This window comes from Peromyscus californicus, unplaced genomic scaffold, assembly GCF_007827085.1.
Source record: "Peromyscus californicus insignis strain IS unplaced genomic scaffold, ASM782708v3 Scaffold_22__1_contigs__length_63687245, whole genome shotgun sequence".
NCBI classification, from domain to species: Eukaryota; Metazoa; Chordata; class Mammalia; order Rodentia; family Cricetidae; genus Peromyscus; species Peromyscus californicus.
This window is the reverse complement of record NW_026294525.1, coordinates 32,289,795-32,309,115: the sequence shown is the minus strand read 5'-3', so window position 1 is coordinate 32,309,115 and position 19,321 is coordinate 32,289,795. Positions and strand designations below refer to the sequence as shown.

At 41.6% G+C, this 19,321-nt stretch overlaps 1 protein-coding gene across 1 annotated transcript in view; it reads left to right on the top strand.

The window, feature by feature from the left end:
• Enpp3 (ectonucleotide pyrophosphatase/phosphodiesterase 3) overlaps positions 1 to 19,321 on the top strand; it is a 79,326-nt gene that overhangs the window by 21,790 nt on the left and 38,215 nt on the right. The window contains exons 7-12 of the mRNA XM_052750635.1: positions 6,652 to 6,731; positions 8,278 to 8,397; positions 8,919 to 9,028; positions 11,166 to 11,231; positions 12,782 to 12,854; positions 19,194 to 19,302. Coding sequence (XP_052606595.1) covers positions 6,652 to 6,731; positions 8,278 to 8,397; positions 8,919 to 9,028; positions 11,166 to 11,231; positions 12,782 to 12,854; positions 19,194 to 19,302 — 558 coding nt within the window. The remainder of the gene's footprint in view (positions 1 to 6,651; positions 6,732 to 8,277; positions 8,398 to 8,918; positions 9,029 to 11,165; positions 11,232 to 12,781; positions 12,855 to 19,193; positions 19,303 to 19,321) is intronic.

The following is a 19,321-nucleotide window of genomic DNA, read 5'->3' as shown; positions in this document are numbered from 1 at the left end:
ATTCTCTAAATTTATTTGGTAACATGGATATGAAATCCTGTCTTCAAAAGGGAATTTAATAGAAGGCTGAACTGAATCTGTCTTCAAGTGGAGTTAGTTGACTTTCTCACCCCACTGAGAACTGGAAATGGCATTAACAAATATTTCAACCAGAGCTTTCTGGTTTCTGCTTTAAAGAATACATTTAGTCATGTATTTAGTCCATCTTGATAGCCAATGCATCAAGATCTTACTTCTTAAGTCTGCCAATGAAGCTACCTCCTTGTTAGTTTCTAGGGAACTGGAGTATTATTATGGTTTGGATCTGAAATGCCCCTCCCCCAAAGGCTGGTGTTTTAAATACGTGGGTCTTAGCTGGTGGCTTTATTGCAAGATGTTTGGAAACTTTTGCAAAAAGTTTGGAGCCTAGCTGGAAGAATTAAGTCAGCAGGTCCTTGGAGTATTGTTCCTGGCTTCTTCTTGCCTCTCCCTTGCCACTTCCTGCCTGACAGGAGAAAGAGAATTTCCTCAGTACACATTCTTGTGCGTTCTGAACACTGAATCCTCTGGACACATAAGAAGTCAGACTAAATCCTGCTTTTCTTGTTGCTTATCCAGGTTATGGTTAGACTGACACAAAGCTAACTAATCCATGGATTAAGAGCAGATATTATGAAATAGGGTCAACATTATGGTAGCCTGGAGGTGAAGTAGGCATCTCTCTTAAGGAAGCCCTAACGCCCCTCCCTAGCATTTCATCAAGCTGCTGAGGTTGGACTACAATGCTTGTAGAAATTGAGCATCAACTCAAACCGCACAGCAGTGAGTCATATCAATAACTACTAAGTGGATGAGGATATGGCTCCCAGACTCATACTGTGACGGGCTTATGGCATTATTTCAGATTAGCTTGAAAGGCTGTAGACACAGAATGGCTAGAGACAAGACCTGGGACTTTTCCAATGAGATGGAATGGATCTGGCTTGGGTTGGAAGCTGCCATTCTGGAAAGTTAGGTGGGAAACTGAGGCTCAAATAAGACTACAAGTATCTAGTAGACAGTAAAAATCCAGCAGGTTCCTTTTGTTGAATTTTTTGGGGGGATTCAAGCTGGCAAGGCTGGCATTTATGAACAGTAGGTCCCTTCAGTTCTCTGCAGCAGGTCATTTGCCCTCTGCCTTCTGCTGCATTTTGATAAGAACACTTGGCTCTAGAGCTACCAGCCCAAGTGTACGAGACAGTGTTGTCTGTGAGCACGGAGTTTACAGAGGACCTCTAAAAGGCACTCATTTTACACAGCAAATTGTGTATATGCTGGTGCACAATTTGGTAGCTTTTTCCATACTGTCCGTGCTCTTAAATCAAACTGAGTTTCCTAGTTAACATACACTTGTTTGTTTGTTTTTTAATATAGTCAGCTACTCTCCATCTTTTATTGGGTGTATACATTTCATATAATTACTGATATGGAAAGATTCCTTGTTTCCATTTACCCATTGCTTTCGGCCTGACATTGTTAGTTCTTCTGATCCTTTTTTCCTCTTTTCTTAATCTTTAAAATCTGCTTTGATTTTTTTTATTTTGTTTTGTATAATTTCTGTACAGATTTTCTTTGTGGTTACCATGGCAATTTACACATTTTTTAAATCCTATTACAACCACTTATTTCACAATAACAAACTTAATTATGTGCGAAACTCCATACTTTTCCCTTAACATACAATTTATGTCACAATTTATACCTGTGCATAATGTCTATCCATCATCTTACCATTTAGTTACAATTATTATAATATTTTGTGTTTTACCTTTTATGTGGGAATTAAATGTGACTTACCTACTCCTTGCATAGAATTAATATATTCTGTATTTGTCTGTATGTTTACCTCTGCTCATGCTTTCTTACCTTCTAATGTGATTTCATCTCAGCATCCTTTTCAAGGCAAGTCTAGTGCTAATGAACTCAGTTCTGTCCTGAAACCTGTTTCTCTCTCTCTCTCTCTCTCTCTCTCTCTCTCTCTCTCTCTCTCTCCTTCTCCCTCCCTCCTTCTCTCTCTCCTTTCTTTCTTCCTTCTCTCACTTCTTTTCTTTATCTTGCTCTTATTTGGTAGGGCTTTACTCTTTTTCCTTTAGCACTTTGAATTCATTATTCTCCTCACTTCTGATTCTCTTTTGGGAAAAAAAAAAAAAAAAAAAAAACTACTTACAGACCTACAGAGGTTCCCTGGGAGTGCTAAGTCACTTTTCTTCTGATGCTGTCAATTTGTAATGCATGTTGGTATGGTCTTTTAGGTTCCTGTCCTCTGGGTTTCTGTAGGTGTTCTGGAACTGAATGTATATCCTCTTTCCCAGATCTGAGTGTGTCAGCCTTTATTTCTTTGAATAAACCTTTTAGCCCCTTCTCTTTCTCTTCCTCTTCTGCAAATCCCATGGTATGTATATTGGTCCTCTTAATGGTGTATTATAAGACACTTTGTCTTTATATTCTCTTTGTCATTACTTTTAAATTTTGTTCTCTGTATGCATAATTTTCAGTGAAATCCTTGAGTTTTCTGGCCATTTCTTCTTGATCTAGTCTGAATCGGTGGTCCTCTAGTGAAGTTTTCAGTGAAGTTATGGCATTCTTTGGTAAATTTGAATACTGTCTACGTCTTTTATGAAATTCTGGTTTTGTTCATGTATCAATACTGAGTATCCTTGCAGTAGCTATTTGTTAGACAAATCTTACTTTGCTGCTTCATTAAGGTCGGCTTCTGAAAATTTGTCTTGTTCCTTTGTTTTGAACTTATTTCCTTATTGTTTTTATTTACTAATTATAGACTCTATTCATGTCTATAATTAGACAAGACAGTCACTTCTTTTAGTCACAGTCTATTGAACTTGTATAAGAGAAACTTACCAATTAGCCTGATCATACAGCTAGAGGCCTTTCAAACCCTCGTTAGGTTCAACTTATTTCTTTGTTCTTAGGGGATGCGCAAATATCAAATTTATACCAGATCTCATCAAAACAAGCAAGACCAAAATACAATTTTGTCATCATCAGGCATTCCTCTAACTCTCTGTGACCCCAGAAAAATAAGTTGGAATCCTGGAATCTTTGCCTGTTTTCCTTGTGATAAGGGAGAGGCAGCTGGCTAATTGTTATTCTCGATGCATCCATTATCTTTGATCTCATTGGCTTCCAGGCAAGCAGACTGGTTCCTATTAGCGCTACAAAGGCAGGTTCTGACAATTAATCTCCGTTGCCATCTTGATGAGATTTAGAACCATCTGGGAGATGGGTCTTCAGGCATACTTGTGGGGATTTTCTTGACCAGGTGAACGGATGTAGGAAGACCTATACAAAAGGGGCAGTTCCATTCTCTGAGATAGAATGGTGGACTGAAGCATGAAAAGAAAATAAAAAATAATAATAAAAAAATAAAAAAAAGAAAATAAAAAACAAAACAAAACCAAAAACCAAAAACCTAACCAAACCAACCAAACAACAACAACAATAACAAACCGAGCCAAAGCACAAGTATTCACTGCTCTCGGTTTATCAACTTTGGATACAATGAGACCAGCCACCTCAAGCTCTTGCTGGTTTGAACTTCCCACAACAAAGGACTGTGAGCTGAAGTGAACCCCCTTTTCCTTAAGCTGCCTTTGTTGGGGATTTTATTTCAGTGTCAGGAAAAGTAACTCTGACAGGGGGCAAAACAGAAGCTATTCCTTTGAGGAAAGAGATACATGATTAGAAACACTCCAGGGGGAGGTTCCAGCAAGGGTGCTCTCCTTAGTCACTCTGGGCTAAGGCAGAGTGGGGAACTGGGGTGAATGTGCACATGTTAGCTCAATCCTTCCTGTTCTCTTTGGTTTCTGGAGAGCCTCTGAAGAGGATCCTGGAGTTCTCACCCAGAGGATTGATTCAGTTGCTACTGAAGGGCTATGCCTGTGGTGTGATGAAGAGGAACAGGGCTTCCTACTCTTTTAAGTTCTCAATACTACTCCCTCTTTAATCCTTTCTTCTCCCCGTGCTCTGTGGGCTTAGACACGTACTTGGAACCTCTGAGAGATCAACACCCTACAGAGCTTACCTAGTCCACTGAGTTCAGGATAGGACATAGGTTAACCCATTTGACTAGTCTTTGCAGAGGGTACAAGATATGTGAAAAATGGAAGGTACATATCTCGAGTCTGTAAATATTGCTGAGCTGTTTGTATATCATCAGTTTGTGGCATACCGATATGCCACAAAAATAATTCATATTTTATCAAGACTGCTTTAAAGCTCCAATCTGTACATTCCTTGACTTGGTTCTTTTCCTCATTTAGTTTTCTGTTCTTCTTATAGTCATAAAGGCTGTAAATCTGGTTATAGCAAATGATCCTGTTTACGTTTTTGGATTATTTTTATTTGGAATTTTCTTTTCTTTCTTATGCATGGTACACTCGCTTGTGTGTTTGTATACACGCATGCATAATGTGTGCTTGTGTATGTAGAAGTCAGAAGTCAATATCAGGCATCTTTCCCAATCGAATTTCATCTTAATTTCTGAGAGAGGTTTTCTAGCTGAACCTGGAGCAGGTCAGTTCACCAAGGCTAGGTGGCCTGTGACTTCCAAGGATCTACCTGTCTCTGCCTCCCCAGACTTGGGGGTAATGGTGCACATGGCCATACCTGGCTTTATATGTGGGTGCTGGAGGTCCAAACTCAGTTCCTCATGCTCTTGCAGCTAACTGAGCCATTTCCCCATCCCTAAAATTTTGTTTCTCTGAAAATGTTTTCTGTAAGTCAATTGTGTGCACAATGAATATTTTTAAGCAACATTAGAAAGTACAGAGTCAAAGCAAAACCTTGGCCTAATAGCCTTCTTTTCCCTGTGGAAGCAACCCATCATGTCTTTTTAGAAGCATTCCATTGGGCCACAATTTAGATTCAGAAGAAACACTTCTAGAAGGTCATGCTTTCTGTAGCATGTCCTTTAGTGTCCTGGTTATAAAACATGACATAGAGTGGTAGCCTGAGTCTGAAGGTGGCCATAGATGTTTGGGACATTATAACCAGGGTGGTGACTGTTTAATTGCAGTTCATTTATAGCCGGTATCTATAAGCATTTAGAAACTTGAGTTGCCCCACCCATTTTCTAAGGAAATCAAAACAGGAACTGATTCTACATTTCTGTTCCTTATATAAAAATTTCCTCCCGTGTCATTCTTTTAATGATTAAAGTAGACTATATCTCATTTTATCATAGAACTTCCCGATCACCTGATGTATAACTTCCTAAGGAGGCGACACCTCCACCTTTCCTCTTCCCATCAAGGGCCCTACACAGTGGACTCAATATGGGCGGGTCCCCAGGAGATTCTGAAGGGGGAAACTTCTGGATCCTATTGAAAAAACACCAAACAAAGGCTGGGAAGGAGACCAAGCTCGTGCCGTTTGGAAGAACATTGTTTTCAGCTGCAGAGCACGTGACATTTTGGCTATCAACCAATTTCACTTTGTGCTTTAACTTAAAGAGAATCTATAATGGAGTGCTGGCTTTCAGGAGGGGTCGTGGCACTTGGGATGGAAACATTCTGTGCGCTTCACCGCCGCAAAGGAAATAGCCATGTGCTCTAGCAGTGATGACCTCCTTTCGCGGGGTTACTGCTCACATTGAAAACGGACCAACAATGGGAGCACAGTTAACGACATACTTTGTGAAAAACAGCTTCCAGGAAGCTCCATAGAGCAAATGGAAAGCGAACTCCAAACAATAAGCAGGAGAGTGAACTCATTTTGCAAACATTACTTGGTGGCCAGGGTTTTTGTGGCTGTATACCTCAAATGCCTTTTCAGGTGTGTAGACAGGTCTGGTGATTTTTGTTATGCTGACTGTTTTAAATATAGAAGCTGTCAGCTGAGAGCTAAATACTGTGTAGAAATGGTTGCCATAATGACCAGATACATGAAGAGAGGAGTCCAAAGAAAACGATGCCAGTAGCGCGTAGTTTAGGGTGCTTTTATCTTAAAGGTCAACAAGCTGGGTCTCCTGGGCTAAATTATGATCACTCAGCTTTATTCCATTTGATCTGACATATACTAAGAATAGGCTTAAAAAAATTTTTTTTTTGTGTGTGTGGGGACTGTTCAAAGACATGGTTTCACTGTGTAGCCCTGGCTGTCCTGGAACTCACTTTGTAGACCAGGTTAGCCTCGAACTCACAGAGATCCGCTTGCCTCCAAGTGCCGAGATTAAAGGCGTGCGCCACCACCAGCGGGCGACAACTTTTTAAGTGATTTAAAAGAGAAGAAGAAAGTCTTGCAGCCTATAAAATGATAGGAAGTTCAAACTTTGATGTCCACTGATGGCGTTTGTTGTATCTCGGTCACACTCACTTGTGGGTGGATTACCTGTGGTGTCAAAGCAGAGGCGGGCTGCACCAGCAGAAACCACAGGGCCTTGCAAACCCTCCCGGCTCTTCCCAGAAGAGAGCCCACTGGTCTCCTAAAGATGGCCTTTTTTTTTTTTTTTTTTTTTTTTTTCAAGTAATGGACAAAGTTTAGGGGTCAGAATTTCAACCTCTTTCCATCTTTAACCCACTTTTCAGTTCTCTGGAAACATGTTGGTATTTAGTTATGCAAAAATATTTCTGAGAAAGAAACGACTCTCTAATCTCTTACTGTATTTTCTGACAGAAACATGTGGAATTCACTCCAAATACATGAGAGCAATGTATCCCACCAAAACCTTCCCAAACCACTATACTATTGTCACGGTAAGTGCTTGACCCTGGTGAAGAGCTGAAGCCATGGGCAGGAAACTGACTCTACCACACAGAAATATTGAGCAAGAACCGCACAAGCTTGTGTCACACACTTCATAAGTACGTGTGTAATCATACGTGACTGAATTCACGCCGGAAAGGCATGGTTCAGTGTGAGGCCAATAGAGTGCCATGAGGCATTCATTAACCCCAAATGCCTCGAATTAGGCTAGCTCACCTTTGTGAGGTCATGGCAACCTCCAGCATGTGAGAAATATCATTCTCCTGGACTTTTTGATTGCCCTTTACTTAGCTAAAGGTCAGCTGGTAACTTCTCTGTGGAAAATTTTAGTGTCTTCTAGTTTTTTCATGATTTTTACTCGACAGAATTTTGTTTCATAAATGGACTCATTCTAGTGACTTTTTTTTTCTTTTTTTTTTTTTTTTTTTTTTTTTGGTTTTTCGAGACAGGGTTTCTCTGTGTAGCTTTGCGCCTTTCCTGGAACTCGCTTTGGAGACCAGGCTGGCCTCGAACTCACAGAGATCCGCCTGGCTCTGCCTCCCGAGTGCTGGGATTAAAGGCGTGCGCCACCACCGCCCGGCCTGACATTTTTTTTTCAAAGATTAAACAGCCAAGGCAAATGGATTCTCCTCAGTAAATGAAAAAAATATAGGTAACAGAGAGTTACTAAGCACACAAGAGTTGGGTTAGTGACTTTGTTCACTGCTGTGACAAAATTCTCTGTGGAATTAAAGCACATAAGAAAAGGCTTATTCTCAGCAGTTTGAGGGGACTTGTTCCATCATGATAGAAGGCATGTTGCCAGGAGTGGGAGGCCAGTTGGTCATGTTCATGAGTAGTCAGGAAGCAGAGAGAACAGGAAGTAGAGAGAGAAAAACAGGAAGTAGGTCAGGGCTCCAAGAACTGGTGGATGGCTCAGCTGGTCAAGGTGTTTGTCCCCAAGCCTAACAACTGGAGTTCTATGCTCAGGATCGACCTAGTGAAAGGAGAGAGCCTGACTCTTGCAAATTGTCCTCTTACCTCTTTGTGCTTGCTGTGGAGTGTTCATACCCCCACGACACACACACACACACACACACACACACACACACACACACACACACACACACACACAGATAATAAATATATAAATAAACACACACCTCCAGACCTATACCCAGTAATCTGATTCCCACTTCTTCCATCAAGGCTTTACCTTTTAAAGGTCTCCCAGCCTCCCAGAACAGTACTATCAGCCAGGAACCAAGTGTTAAAACAACAGCCTCTGTGGGACATTTAACAGTGAAGTCACAACAGGCATCAATATAAACCAGCTGCTTGATGTTGGTCATTTGCTGCTGAAGCCAAGAAACAGGGTTGTAGGATAAGGAGCTGTGTATCTTCCTGGTGTTTAGTTTTGGAGCTAGACTTTTATATTGAAGAGTATGACATTCTTCCTAGGGAGGAAGGAATGCAAATCTGTTGCTATTACAACTTGCCTGTATTTTACTAAAGTACAACTTCTTTATAATCTTACCTTTGTAATAAACGTTACAGGGCTTGTATCCAGAGTCACACGGCATCATTGACAATAACATGTACGATGTGCACTTCAACAAGAATTTTTCACTTTCCTCAGTGGAGAAAAACAATCCTGCCTGGTGGAGTGGGCAGCCGGTATGTACCATTCTGCTCGTGGTCTCCAAGTCTCTCTCTCTGGGTGACAATGGCTTAGGTTTCTGAGTCTACCCCGAGTTTCACATCACCCATGTAGCTTCTAATGGCTGCAGACGTGAAGGTTTTACTACTATTTATTATCGTTTGAATTAAAAAAAAAAAAAACCTTTACGGTCCTTTATGTTGAAATTGGGGTATTGTGTCATCCGTGTACCAGCCCTCAATTTTCTCGGAACGGCATCTATTCCCCCCCCCCCCCCATGCTGTTTTGCAGTTCCTTCAAAGGTGAAGAATTGTGCAGTTTTATCAGTGTGAAAGAAATAATGAACTGTTACTACCTTACTAGATGTTTTCTTTTGAGGCAGATTGATGGATTGTAAATTTTAAGTTATTGTAAAGACAAAATTTAATGATTGTGAACAACCCCCCCAACCCCCCCAACCCCCGTCAAAATAGTTGTTAGCAGTAAGTTACAGTGTTTGTACTGACACAGTTACCTTATTGACTTTCACTCTTTCTAGATTTGGCTAACAGCAATATATCAAGGTTTAAAAGCTGCTGCTTACTACTGGCCAGGATCCGATGTGGCTATCAACGGCTCCTTCCCTACCATGTACAAGAATTACAGCAGGTAGTGAAAAGTGTTTCTGGATAAGAATCCATCTAGGCAGAGATCTATAGAATCAGCTTTCTTTCTTATTTATTTATTTTTAAGATTTTTTTCATTTATGTGTTTGTTTGTTTGTTTGTTTGTTTGGTGTGTGTGTGTGTGTGTGTGTGTGTGTGTGTACTGTGCTCAAGTGCGCCATGGAGCATATATAGAAGTCAGAGGACACATTTCGAGAGTCAGTTCTCATCTTTTTTCACATGGGTTCCAGAGATTGAACTCATCTCCTGGCTCAGTAGCAGACACCTTCTCTGTTGTGGTTTCATTTTTATTGATGTTTTGTTGCTGACAAAAAGAAACTTAGGGGAGAAAGGGATTGATTTAAGCTCACATTTCCAGATTAAAATCTGTCACTGAGGGATGCTACAGAGGCAGGGGCACGAGACCATGGATAGCATCATATCCGTAGTCGAGAACTGGGAAAGAATGAACGTGTGCATGCTCACCTGCTTGCTTGTGCCAAGCTTGGTTTCTCCATCCTTATAGAGTTCAGGAGCCCCTGCCTAGGGACTGGTGCTCCCCACATTGGTCTGGGGTCCCCCCATCAATTAATTTTATTGACATACCCAATGGCCAACCTGATATAGTCAGTCCTTCATTAATTCTCTTTCCAAGTGATTCTAAGTGGACAATTAAAAGTAATGATGGCAGTCTCTGGGCCATCTTACTGTCCCCTTTCTTTTTCTTTTCAGTATTAGTAACTGAATCTTGGGCCTACACTTTACCACTGAGCTACCCTCTAGCTGCATTTGGTCTTAATTTTGGTCACAATTCTCTTCTCTCAGTTGTAGAGGCCCAAGATCTTAGAGTTGTTGTTTCTGTCCTCTTTCTTATATCCCTCATCCAGTTTGTTAGGCCACGCTTTGACTCTACTCCACAGACGATGCAACCTGAGAGTCTTTGTTACTGCTCGGCTTTGTACGCCCATCTCCTTGCCTGTGTCACTGGGGCTCCTCTCTAGACACCCCTCTGCTTCTTCCCCCCTCTGATCTATTCTCAGTCATCAGTCAAAAGGGTTCCTTTAAAGTACAAGTCCAAGGACAGCACTGTTTTGCACCAAAGACTTCAACGCCTTTCGATGCCCATGCTCTGTATATAGCTTCTAAGGTGTATTGTTGTAAGGGAGTTGTAGCCAGAAAGCTACTGATGTGACATTCATCAAAAGAACATTTAGATCTTTCAACTATTCAGATCCTTCTTCGTAAGTACACTCTGCATATTCTTTCTAATGTGCTATTGTATTCTAGGAAGCTAGTGAGAGCAGGATCAAAGAGAGGTAGCTGCAGATACTGTTTTGAGCCACTTTAAATGGATTTCTATGTGTTCTAGTTTCTTTTCTCTTACTGTGATAAACACTATGACCAGAGTCATCCTACAAGAGGAAAGGGTTTATTTTGTTTATACTTCCAGGTCACAGTCTACCATTGAGGAAAGTCAGGGCAGGCACTCAAGCAAGAGCTTTGAAGCAGAAACCATGGAGGGATGCTATTTGCTGCTTTTCCCACAGGCTAACATTTAGCCAACTTTCTTTTCCATCTGCCTAGGGATAGTACCACCTACAGTGTCTGGGCCCTCTTACATCAATTAATAATCAAGACAATCCCTTATAGATATAATTACAGACCAACTTGATATAGACAATTCCTTAATTGAGATCCCACTCAAGTGATTCTAAGTGACAAGTTGACTTATAAAACCAACCATCACAATATATAAGCCAGAGAGAAAGTCTTTCAGGCCTCTCACTCACTGATTAAATTCTACTTCAAATGCATATATACTGTCTGCCAGAAGACAACCAATAACTGTGAAAGCAAAAATGAGTAAAAGTTAATAGAATGAGTTGTTGATAATTGATGGTTTTCAATTTAGTTGTGGAAAATTAAAGGGGAAATGAGTAAGGAGGAAAGAAAGAAGTCTATTTATTAGGCAGAGTTTGTTGAAAGTCTTTCTGAGAAAGTATCGACAACGGGACCCTTTGAGTATGCCACACCCCTTTCAGTGTTATGGTCAGAATGAATGCCTGAAGGTGTTAAGTCCCCTCCCTAAGGACGAATAGATTGACAATATTTGATTAAAATTTCGAAACTTTTTATTCCAGTTCTGTCCCATATGAAAGGAGGATCTCTACATTGTTAAATTGGCTGGATCTGCCCAAAGCTGAAAGGTAACTCCTCTGTGGAAGAGTTCTCCATTGTGACGTGTGGGTGAAAGGGGAGCTTTCTGTACCATCACTGACAATGTTTCAAAATCTTGAAATTCCCTGTCTGTCCTCTGTCTTTCCTTCCTTCCTTTCTGCCTTCCTTCCTTTCTGCCTTCCTTCCTTCCTTCCTTCCTTCCTTGTCTGTTTGTCTGCTTTTTTCCCTCTTCCTCCTCCTGCCTCCTCTTCCTCCTTTTTCTCCTTCTAACCCCTTCTGGTATTTTAAGAGTAGTTTAGTTATACGCCAGCCTGAAACTCACTATACAGACCAGGCTGCCTTGAACTTCTTGCAATCCCCCTGCCTTTGCCTACTGAGTGCTGAGTATGAACGGATGTTTCTAGAAAGAAGTTACTCTTTCCAATGGAAACCTTCTCCAAGGCTGATTAACTGATTAGCACTCCAAAGACTGTGAAGATTTGGAAATGTCTAGAACCAAATTACAATTTATTTTAAGCCATATGGAGCTCTATAAATAGCCACTCCTTGTCCACCTCTATGTCAGACCTAACATCCTGTGACTGACAGGTAAAAAACAACTTCAGGAATTTATTAACAAGACCCTAGTTTCCACCAATCGAAGGGCTAAGAACGCAATCAACAGCTTCTAGGATTGATAGCAGAGTTGTCTCCATTTTTGCTGTAACCCACCTCTCTGATGTTCTCACCAATGTATTTGAAAGTGTCTTCTTGATCTATGACTTTCTCTCTTTTGATAGTAGCCAAACTTTATGAAACTGCTTCCATGCTGGAATGTAGGATTTGATCACTCATATTTGGCTCCACAGAAAACTCTCTTATTATCTATCCTCTTTGAGGTGAAAGATGTGAGTGACAGGCACGTGTCACTATACTAACAATTGGCATTGCTTTTTTAATGAGCACTTTTCAAGAATTATTCCTGAGAACAGGTGCTCTGGGGTGGGATGGGGGGCTTGTTGACTAACAATTGAGGTACAGTCAGTCCCTAAGAGGAGAGGCAGATATCACAAAGATAGAATTGAGGCAGATATCCCAAAGATATAGAATTGAGGCAGAAATGATAGGGGTTCTTCCACTTGTCTCTGAGGATAGATTCCAGGAGCTGGAGGGGCAGGTGCAAGGCCAGGGCCACAGACTAGAGTCAGAATACTGAAAGAGAGTACCAGGTAAACAGAAACCATCACATCAGAGACCAGCTGCTCACAAAGGAACTAGGCACAGATCAAAGAGTCAGCCAAAGGCCAGACACCAGGAAGTAGAAAGGACTGGATGCATTGAGAGAGGTCTTACCTACAAGAGCAAGATATGTTCTCACAACTGAGCCACAATAGTGCTGATTCTGGGAAAGTATTATTTACTTCCCGTTAGGAGACTCAACTCTACTCAAGCCAAGTGCATCCACCCACCTGGATGAGGGCCTTACAGAGAGAAAGAGGCAGGAACAGCCAGCATGCTCATGATCCGCAAGATGCTCAAATCTATCTGTAGGCTTTTCTCACATTGTAAATGCATTCCTTTGTTTCAATTTTACCCCTAGACCCAGTTTTTATACCTTATATGTGGAAGAACCTGATTCTGCAGGGCATAACAGTGGACCAGTCAGTGCTGGAGTAAGTTTGCTTGTTTGTTTGTTTGTTTGTTTCCAAACAAATGGAGAATCATCCAGCTCTAACCTACAAAATAAGATGGGTTTTTAAAAATCTCTACTGGACACATACATTTAAGAAATACATGAGATCAAGTAATCAAAAGTCTAAAATCAGTATTTTTAGTTTACTAGTTCAATCGTGAAATTGTTAAAAGTTCTGGGAAGGATAACTGCCTAACTAACCATATCTTGATTCTTTTGATTGGCAATCTGATGAAGATTTTCATGTGGTATTGCTAATTCACATACTGAGAACTCAAGGCCAGATACGGCATGGCCACTCAGCACTGTAATATGGACATTTCAAGTGAAGTCACCTGCCAGACTGTTGTGGTGTGTCCCAGCTGTCACTCATACCATACCCACTGTCACTCACAGTTCTTCCCAGGCACCTCAGGGACTGATTCCTCTCAGAGCCCTTGTTATCACTGGAGTGGCTGCTAATACCAATTTCTTCATTAGCTAGACCATTCTCATACAACGTTTCCACATGGCTATTGTCCTTAAATACTGTTTTCAACAAGCAAAGCCATGCTGTTTCCTGAACCTCTGTTGTTTTGGCCATAATGGGAAGTTTTAAAAGCTCCCGGGAGTAAGACGCCCTGTGGAAAACTCATTTAACAATTGTTCTCCGCTGAAATGTAAGCATGTTTGTTTGGGCCTCTTCCTTTCCTATTTACCTTTTTCTTTCTTCCTGTTAAGCCAAAATGATTCCCAAGGCAAGGCCCTGCTGAGTTCTTACCACCTGTGAGCCTCTTTCCAGTACCATTTGGAACCTAATACAGAACTTTCCACTTATTCCAGTGTATCTGAGGGTGAATAATTCACCAACTCCAAAGCCTTTCTTCTGTTTATTCTCTAGTCTAGCTGTTATCTATGTTTGCTGCTACACGGGTTTGATAAGATGAATCATTTGAGGAGGAACACTGTCCTGGATGTATCTGCCTCTGCAACTGACTTAGATTAGGTACCATTAATTCCTACTTTTCTTTCCTTCTTTTTTGTGCTCTAGTTTTAAAAGTATCTGCTTTTAAGTTTTTTTTTTTTTTTTTTAGATATTATTTATTTATGGTGTATACAGTGAGTGTTCAGCCTGCAGGCCAGAAGAGGGCACCAGATCTCATTGTAGATGGTTGTGAGCCACCATGTGGTTGCTGGGAATTGAACTCAGGACCTCTGGAAGAACAGCCAGTGTTCTTAACCTCTGAGCCATCTCTCCAGCCCCTCCCTGCTTTTAAGTTTTAAGAGTAATTATGAAAAGCTCTGCAGGTGAAGAAAACATGAGTGCTCAGAGATGTCTATGAAGAGGCCCTGTTCTGGCAGATGTGGGTGGGATTGAGGCTTGCTGGAGGAGTGTTTTAGTCAGGGTTCTCTAGAGGAACGGAACCAAGGGAATGGACACACACACATACACACACACACACACACACACACACACACACACACACACACACACATACCTCCAAAATAACTTATTAAGTGACCTTTAAAATGGCAATGATAGCTAAATCATACCCGAGACACTGGGAACTCGGTCATTACTCCGTCCTTGAAGCTGGGTGCCTCAGTAACTGGAATAGTCCCAGCATGGCTGTCTCTTGCTGGGCAGCCACAATAGCCAGCTACTCAGTCCATAAGGCAAGAGGCCTCAGTGTTCTCAATCTGGCACTGGGAGCCCAGAAAATCAGAAGCAACAACAGAGCAAATCAGCTTGTAAGAGGGAGAACCAACCAAGCAAACGGGGAGATGATCTTCCTTCTAAAATGTCCTTTTTAATCTGGGCCGAGACCAGAAGGTGCTGCCCACTGTCAAGGAGGCTTAGTTCAGAAAGCCACCTGGAAAGAATTAAGAAAGTAATGAGTTAATACCACAACATTAGTAATGAGTTAATACCTTTCCACATCAGTCAGGACAATTCCTCGGGTGAGGCTTCCTACTCAGCCAATTTTAATTTGTGTCCAGCTGACACTACAACCAACCTACGAGAGAGTCTCTCCCCTGAGTAACAAAAAAAGAAACAAAATGTACAAATGTCCCGATAGAGGGAGCTGAGGACATCTTACAGTGACACACAGAAGGACCACATGCCGACAGACTACTGGCCCCCTTCCCCAGGTGGACAGCACCATGATTGTAAAGAATGGTCATAGCGGGAAACCATTATGGTAAGCTACTCTGTGTTGGGTACTGTTTGAAGTGTAGTGTGAATAGTCCCTGGCATCCCTGACTAGGGCACTGAGAATCAGGGAGAAGGCTCTAAAGAAGCCTAGAGAAGGAGGCCAACACCCAATCATGCAGATCTCTGCAGGCCATAAAAGTGTTCGGTGGGCAGCACCGAGGCATTGTTATTAGCAAAGTGGGAATGGCCAGTTCCATGTGTATTTAGAGAGCATTTTTACTGGGCAAGAGGAATGCAAAAGAAGGAGGGAGAAACATCCTAGTCTCTGCAGTAGTCCAGAACAGAGAGGGGTAGTCTTGGACCAGGGAGGAGGCCAACATCAAGGATGGAAGAGGATTTGTTTGAGATTCAGTTAGAGGATAGACGTGACATGACTAGGTGTGAGATGGGCGAGCAATGATGCGTTTCTGCTTTCTGTCATATGCAAATAGGTGAGTGATGGTGGTTCCCTTGACATTTATAAGTCTCCCACAGGGGGACGGTTGGGAGTGGCGGCGGCGGGGTGGGGGGGGGATGCTCATTATGCAATTGAGGTAACTGTGATGTCCAAATGAATATAAGAAACAATATGTATTGAAAGCTGAGAGCAGGTGAAGAGCTGGAAATTGGTAGCAGGCAGATAAGCACAGAAGTGGAAATGTCACAAGGAGGGAGTAAAGATGAAGACAAAAGCCTATGTAAGATTCACAACAAACAGGAAAAATGGATGCAGAAGGTTGACGGCTTTGCAATTTTAGTATCATCACCATTGTTATTTGTAATCGCGTTTTAAATCAAAGTTCCTAAAACCTGTGAGTTAAAAGCACAAGGGCTGTTTTAGCGTGCTTCGGCCTGTGCACTCAGCTCCTTAATTTGTTCTAGATTATACACTCTCAAAACCTGTCTTCCTCTGCTACTCTGAAGAGTTTCTGATGGGTCTACCGTTGTGCTAGGCAGCGCTGGGGTGGAGAAGGCAATGTCTCAGTTCAGAAAGCCACCTGGAAAGAGTGAAGGAAGTAACGAGCTAATACCACGAAATTTTTTGCTGTTAAAGGAAGCCTTTAAGATTAAGATTTTTAAATTACTGAAATGTTGATAGCTTAAGCGATAAGTGACGGGAAAGTTACACTTGAGTGGGCTTAATGAAATGGTCATTTAGAGGGCCCTGGGATTTGGCTAGCGAGGAAGCCATAGGAGTCCAGAAACTTCTTTTATCTTTCTTCCCCTTCCTCCCTTTCCTTCCCCTCCTTTCCCAATCCTGCTCTTCTCTCCTTCCCCTCCAGCCTTCTAGTCTATTCTCTTTTCTCCTGCCCCCTCCACTCTCCTCACTCACCCTTCCCTCCTCCTCCACCTCCTCCTTCTCTTCCTTCTCCTCCTCTGCTTCCTTTCCCTCCTCTTCCTCCTTCCTCTTTCCTGTCTTCCCGCTCCCTCTCCTGTCTCTCTCTCCCTCCTTCCTTTCCTCCTTCCTCCCTCTCCCCACAGAGTCCCACTGTCTGTCACTGAACTCTCAATCCTCTCGCCTCAGTCTCCTGAGTGCGGCTTCATTGTCAGGATTTCTTAGTATGGAAGATGAAACTCACACAGACTGGTCTTCACGAGTCAGGAAAAGTCACCTGTTACTCATTATCCAATAAGGAATCTTTACACCTTTAGTAGGGTGAAAAATTGGGAGGAACAAGTTGTTCTGAAGAGAAAATTAGAGACAGATTAGCTTCAGTGTTGATAATGTTCACACACATGACAGAATTTCAGAGTCCTGGCAAGTGCCACTGTAGAGAGACATATGGAGGAGGTTATGTCTGGGAGGAAGGTGGGGCTTTGGGAAGGCATTGGTGTATAGAGCTTCCAGCCAGCTAGATCCTCAGTGGCTTTAAATTTAGTCTTACAGGAAAAGAAGTTGCAGATGCAAAGCACAATCCCTCACAAGGATTTCATATACTATTCCCACAGTGATCATTGTGAAAGTGAACCATCATGATTCTATGCAAAAGAGAAATTTCATTTTCTTCTCTTCCCCTGGTGCTAGAGACCCAGCACCCTGTGTATGCCTGCAATACAAAAGAGAAGCTGAGCTTCCTAACATCCAAACCACAGCTATAAACATTCTGTTCCTTTTCATTAAAATATTCCCAATGCTGCTTACTTCTTCTACAGAGCATAAATTCCTAAAAGATGCCAAGGTGAGTTAGCAGATGTGTGATGAGTTGGGGTATATGGATCTTGCCCTGCAAGAGCTCACGTTGACCTTGGAGTAGGAAGGATACATGCATGCGTGATTTCAAGACAGTGGGACATCCAGTGGCAGCAGCGTAGCAAGTGCCGGGAGAGGACAGAGGATGAGAACCAGCTCTTGGTGTGACTGGGAGACGTGGGTCGGGTGATGACATGGAAAGGGACACTGGAATCTGGGACACTGGCAAACTAGATTGGAAACACTCTGAGCCTGAGAGTCATATGAGCAGCTTGGAGTTGGTGACAGATTAGTCTAAGACAGATCCTGGGTTGGTTCCAGTCTTTTTGTCTCTTAGTAACTGTGGGCCCATGAGAGTGCTCAATCTTTTCAAGGGGACATTCCACATCCATGAGTGTTTTCTGTGAGGATTCTATGTGAGAATTAGCTAATGTCTTCAGCTTGGTCTGATTTGTAAAATGCGGTTTCTAAAGAAGAAAACAAAGACAATAATTGTAATAGCATGAGAAACAAGACACATTTTCCTAATCCATTACTATGATACTTTCTTTTTCACTGAAAAATGACAACTTTGAAATTTCATTAAACTTTAGGTCAGTTCAGTGTGCTGTGTTGGTAAAGTTAAGAGAAATTGTAAAACATGGACACTATGAACAGTTAAAAGAAAATGAACCCCAACTTGCTAGTCAGAGACAGGCATTGTTTATATGATTTGGTATATTTCTGTAAGTTTCCTGTTCATTTGTTTTTCCTTAGAAAGGGCGAGATACTTATATACAAAACCAGGGTTATGTAATATGAATGGCCGAGTTTATAATTTGATTTTCTTTTGTTAATGTTTAACATGGTGTTGTGAGCATTTTCCTATGCTTTGTTCTCTTTAAAAATGTTTTATGAGCAGGGAGAGTAGTTTGGTTTGTCTAGCATGTTTGTGGTTATGAACCTGAGCTCTAGCAAAATACACACACACACACACACACACACACACACACACACACACACACACACACACTTTGTAAGGACTATATCATATGCATCTTAAAATTTGAGTATAATTTACTTTTTCTAGAATTAAAATTACAAGTCAATAACATTGTAGGTGAACTTTTCTGTCTAGACCGCTGATCAGCTGTGTCCTGCCAGCTGCTCCCCAAATAACCACACGGACTTAATATTAATTATAAATGGTTGGCCGATAACTTAGGCTTGTTTTTTAGCTAGTCTTATAACTTAAATTAACCCACTTCTAAAAATCTGTGTGCTGCCCTGGGGCTCATTTACCTCATGTATGTACTTCCCATCCTGCCCGCTCTGAGTCTCCTGGCGCCTCCTCTGACTCTGTCCCTCTTTTTCCCAGGGTCCTCTCGGTTTGGCTCTCCTGCTTAACCTTATCCTGCCTAGCTATAGGCCAGTCAGCTTCTTTATTAAACCAATCACAGTGACATATATTCACACAGTGTAAAGGAATATTCCACATAACATGATAGGTTTCTTTGCATGCAATATTTGCATAGACATTGAATTATCAGGTTGTGGAATATACTGCTTTTTAACGGTCTGGTCTCCACTGTCGCATCATCTTTCAGAATGTCTGCAACTCTTTGGCTCTTTTAGGAGTACCCAGATTCATGCCTCTGCCATCAGGCATTCTTATGAAAATATCTATGGCTGAATGGTGTTTGTTGGTAGTCAATATTCTTTCATATATTATAAGCCTTTAGTCGGATTTTCTTTGTAGGAAATGTGGTCCAACTTTTTTGCTATTATTTATAGAAAGTGAGAGAATTTATCTTTGGTAACTGTGGCGACAGGTGCTGTCTCTGATGATGTACTGCAAATTGGAACAATTTTTGAGAAGAAAACATGCTCACTTTTTCCTTGATTGGGTAATGACTCAGTTAACTGAAACAACTTAAAACGGCAACTTTAACTTTAAAAACTTTTTTTTTCAGGTAATTAAAGCCTTGCAGTTAGTTGATGATGCCTTCGGAATGTTGATGGAGGGTCTGAAACAGAGGAATTTACACAACTGTGTCAATATAATCCTTCTGGCTGATCATGGTATGGTGTTTTTTTTTTA